At 32.7% G+C, this 4,725-nt stretch overlaps 1 protein-coding gene across 2 annotated transcripts in view; it reads left to right on the forward strand.

Annotated features, from left to right (window-relative positions):
- FAM227B (family with sequence similarity 227 member B) overlaps nt 1-4,725 on the forward strand; it is a 207,039-nt gene that overhangs the window by 48,910 nt on the left and 153,404 nt on the right. For both annotated transcript variants that reach the window (XM_006168774.2, XM_006168775.2), the window contains exon 11: nt 1,684-1,821. In XM_006168774.2, the coding sequence (XP_006168836.1) occupies nt 1,684-1,821 (138 nt within the window). The remainder of the gene's footprint in view (nt 1-1,683; nt 1,822-4,725) is intronic.

Consider the following 4,725-nt stretch of genomic DNA (forward strand, 5'->3'; position numbering starts at 1 on the left):
TAGTATTCTCAACTGGACTGATCTGAGAAGTATTTCATGTTAGGTAAATTCTTTTTACAAGCCAAATGATGTATGTATAATGATTGAATGTTTAAAAAATAAGAATATAATAATAATTATAATAATCTGAAGAAAATATTTGCTGATGATATGTATAATAATATCTTTGTCTTGACTGATATGCATAGTAATTGTGCTGGGAAGAGAAATGTTATACAATATAAAGATATATGTGATTAAATGTAATATAAATATATATTTTAAAAGAAATAAAATTAAAAATAAAAAAATAAATAATAGCTAAAAACTTTACAAATCTTGAGAGATGGAATCCAGGAATATGAAGCTTAGAGGTCTCCAAACAGGATCAACCTAAAAGGACTTTACCAAAACACATTATAATCATGAGCTGGTCAGACACTTGAGGAATTCCTACAGGACCCAATCCTGTTTCTGTCACAGCTTCCAAACCCAATCTTCCTTAAAAACTCTCAAATTAACTTAGGGAATTCAAAACACAAGTTTGGGGTCTGAAAGAGAACTCACCTACTCACCTGTGACCTCGGCTACTGTAAGAGAATGCAGTGGTATAGTAGATCCTGACAGGTACCTTCTCGTGATCACTCAGCAAGGGTTTGCTGGAGATCTAATTTGAATCCCACTTCTGACACCAATTTGTTTTTTTAAAAATGAAAAAAACACAAAGCTTTAGGCAAATTAAATTTAGTAGAATTAAATTGAGCAAACTTGCAAATTAGCAGTCCTTGTAACCAGCAGAGGTTCAGAGAGCTCCACCCAGCAACATGGTCAGATATGTCATTTATGGATAGAAAATGAAAGTGGAGGGACCAGCAGCTGGCATAATGGTTACATTGTTGTACTCCCATATGGTCTACCACCGTTTGAGTCTCGGACCCAGAGGCTTGAAACTCATGCTGGGTGTGTGTATATGTGTGCCCCGAATCACAAGAGGTAAAGAGAGGAGAAGGGATTGTGGTTGCCCATCCCCCCGGGGGATGATTTCTTGCTTTCTGTGTCTCTGTTCCTCTCCATAGTGAGTGCATGTGCCTATAGAAAAAAATCTCTCTTAAAAAAAAAAGAAAGAAAGAAAGAAAGAAAGAAAGTGGAACACAGAGACAGCTTGATTGATTATAGCTCAACATTAGCCTCTTTTGAATGTGGTCTGATCAGTGAGCTACCTGAGATTGTCTGAAGTTTAGTTACTGTGCTTGGCTGAAACTCCACTATGTGTTACAAAAGTGTACAAAAGTATACTCCTATATTAGGAGTATTAGGCTTTTAGTTAGTTTATATAGTAAATTAAATTGCTGTTCATTACATAAGTACTCATGTATGAACGCATACTAAGACCAGATTTAGTTTAACAATAGTAATAGTGATAATAATAACAGTAGCTTATATTTCTGTTGTACTTTCTTATTTACTGAGCATTTTACCATATGTTTCATTTAGTCCTCAGAACAAACATATGAAGTACACAAAGGAATTTATACTATTGTCATTTTTATTGCTGAGGATACAGATGTTTAGAGTGGTTAAATGACTTATCTAACTACAGTGTTTAAATGAATAAAGATGGAACTTTTTTGTGTGATGATGAATGATAGCTATAAAAATGCTTTGAAAATTTCTTTGGCAAAAATGTATATTTTATATTAACAGGTTTAAAACCTCAAAAAGGTTTTTGGACCCATTGGAAACTAAAAGAACTCTTCACAACATCTATACATGGTAGCAAGAAAGCACCTTCAAAATCAGTAAAGGAAAGGATTGCAAGCAGCCAAGAACGCATAATGACAAGTAAGTTTATTTTTCTTTTATTTCATGTAAAAAAAAAAGAGAACAATAGAGATAAATAGAGGTAGGGGGAGAATGGTATCTTCAACAGGATCTTGCTTTGCCACAATCCTTGCCCCAACTTTCAGACCAGCCAGAGTGATGGATGCATAAGGGCATGCCTAGAGTGTTCAGGTCAACCTGGAATCTGAACCCAGGTCTCTTATATGGCTCTAGTATTTTGCAGTAGTACCATATCACCTGTGCCACCGCTTTATAATTTTCAAGGCTACGTTAGTGATAGTAAAATGCATGCCTACAATATCAAATTCTACCTACAGTTAATATTGTCTTACTTAACTTAAAATAAAGGAACTTGGAGCAGTAATATCAATGGATTCCTTCCTTGTCTTTTGTGTTCTTGTTGCATATGTTAGATTCCACATGGATAACAGACTAATGTTATGTAGTGTAATGACCTTGTTTCAAATCTTACATGGGCTTTTTTGTGTTAGTGATATCTAAATGATATAAAGTAAATTGAATATATTTTAAAATCTGGAAGTTGATTAGTTTTGATGTATGTATAAACCCATAAAATCATCAAATATCTCAAGATAGGAAACATATGTATCACTCCCAAAAGTTCCTCTTGCTTTTATGTGTGCGTAATTCCTCCCTATCATTCAATCACCAGTCATTTATGTTATTTGTATCACTATAAATTAGTTTACACTTTTCTAGAATTTTTTTCAAAAGAATTTTTGTTCAAATGGAATTATAGAGTATATGCTATTTTTGACTGGCAATTTTTACTCCACGTAATTGTTTTGAGATTCATTCATGTTATGCATACATTAATAGTTTGTTCTTTTGATAGCTGAGTAATAGTCCATATAGAACATAGCACAATTTGTTTATTCATTCACCTATTGATAAACATTTCCATGTTTTCAATAGTTAGCTCTTATAAATAAAGCTGCTGTGAACACTTATGTACAAGTCTTTGTATGAACACAGGATTTTTGTATAATGTATAGCTTTTTAAGAGATTACCAAACTCATATACAAAATTGTGCATTTCTACCAGTATACAAGTTATACCTACTCTACTTTCTCACTAATACTTGTATAGTCTTTTTTACCTAATTTTACTATTCTTGTGACTTATGTATTGTTTTGTTGGTTTTTGTTACTTTTACTTTTTACTTATTATTTTTTACATTCAATCACTGTGTGTCATTTCAGCATACCAAAGTGAATTTTCCCATCCTGAATACACTGTATAGTTAATCAATGATATTATCATACATATTATTATCAACAAATAATTTTCCACTGTGTCCCTTAAATGTTTCGCTTCTTTCTTTTTGCCCTTAATTCCCTCCTTCTCACCCTCTCCCATTTCCCACCATCCTCTCACACAGTCTTTGGTATCCACAGTTGCTCTCCGTGCCTTTATACCATCTGACCTTTCAGTTTATGCCATTGAGGGCAGACATTCAGTATATATTGAGTGGGGACATACAATGCCTCTTTCGTAGTTTGTCTTGCTTTACTTAGCAGTCAGCTTTCTATATTCATTCATTTTCTATCTAATGCTAAAGTCTCATTTTTTTTTTATGGTTGTGTAGTATTTTTGAGTGTATCTGTGCCACACTTTTTCAATCCATTCATCTGTTTGTGGACATTTGGGTTGGGTTCATGACTTAGCAACTGTGAATAATGCTGCAATAAAAAATGAATGTGCAGGTGGTTTTCTGACTGAGTGCATTCCTATCCTTTTGGTAGATACGTATGAGTGGGATTGTTGGACATATGGTAGTTCTATTTGTAGGTCTTTGAGGAATCTCAATATTGTTCTCTACAGTGGTTGTACTAATTTACACCAACAATGTACATTCTCTTTTCTCCACAGCCTCACCAGTGCTTATCACTCTTTATTTATTTTTTAAATCTTGGCCATTCTGACTGGGATAAAATGTATCTCATTGTAGTTTTGATAAATGTAGTCATGTAGTTTTGATAAATGTAGTCATTGTAGTCATGATAAATGATATTGAACATTTTTTCACATGCTTTTTGGCTGTTTGTATGTCTTTCTTAGAGAGTTACCTGTTCAACTCAGTTGCCCATCTTGTAATTGGGTTGATCATTTTTTCTTTGGTGAGCTGTTTGAGTTCCTTGTATATTCTGGTTATCAGTCCCTTATCTGAGGCATAGTTTGCTAATCTATTCTCCCATTCCAGGGGTTGTCAATTTGGGGTTTTTTTTTTATGTTTTTGTTTTGTTTTGTTTTTGTTTTTGTTTGTTTGTTTGTTTGTTCATTTTTTGCTGTGCCAAATCTTTTTAACCTGATGCAATCCCACCTGTCTATTTTTTAAATTATTGCCTGTGCTTTGGGGTCTTATTTAAGCAGCTTTGCCTAGTCCAAACTCTTCAAGAGTTTACACTATGTTTTCCACCAGTAGTTTTGTAGTTTGAAGTCTTAGGTTTAGATCCTTGATCCATTTAGAGTTGGTTTTTGTTACTGCTGAGAGACAGGGGTTCACTTATGTATTGTATTAGTTAAGGTTTTATTTTCATTTCTCTTGTGACTAATGATAATGACATCATTCCGTGTGTTTATTTGTTAGCTGTATATCTTCATTGCTGAAGTGTTTGTTCAAATATTGGCCATTTTTATTTAGATTGCTTGTCTTATTAGTAGTGCAATTTTAGATACAAGTTCTGTGTGTGTGTGTGTGTGTGTGTGTGTATGTATGTAGCAAATACTTTATATATACTTATGTATAATGTATATATTATGTATTTTATACAATATATAAATGCACATAATATTTCATATATAATAATTTAATATTTATATATTATGCTTATATATTAAGATTAATATGTTTATATATTTATTATAAATATATTTTATTA

Source organism: Tupaia chinensis, unplaced genomic scaffold, assembly GCF_000334495.1.
Source record: "Tupaia chinensis unplaced genomic scaffold, TupChi_1.0 Scaffold146140_1, whole genome shotgun sequence".
NCBI lineage: Eukaryota > Metazoa > Chordata > Mammalia > Scandentia > Tupaiidae > Tupaia > Tupaia belangeri.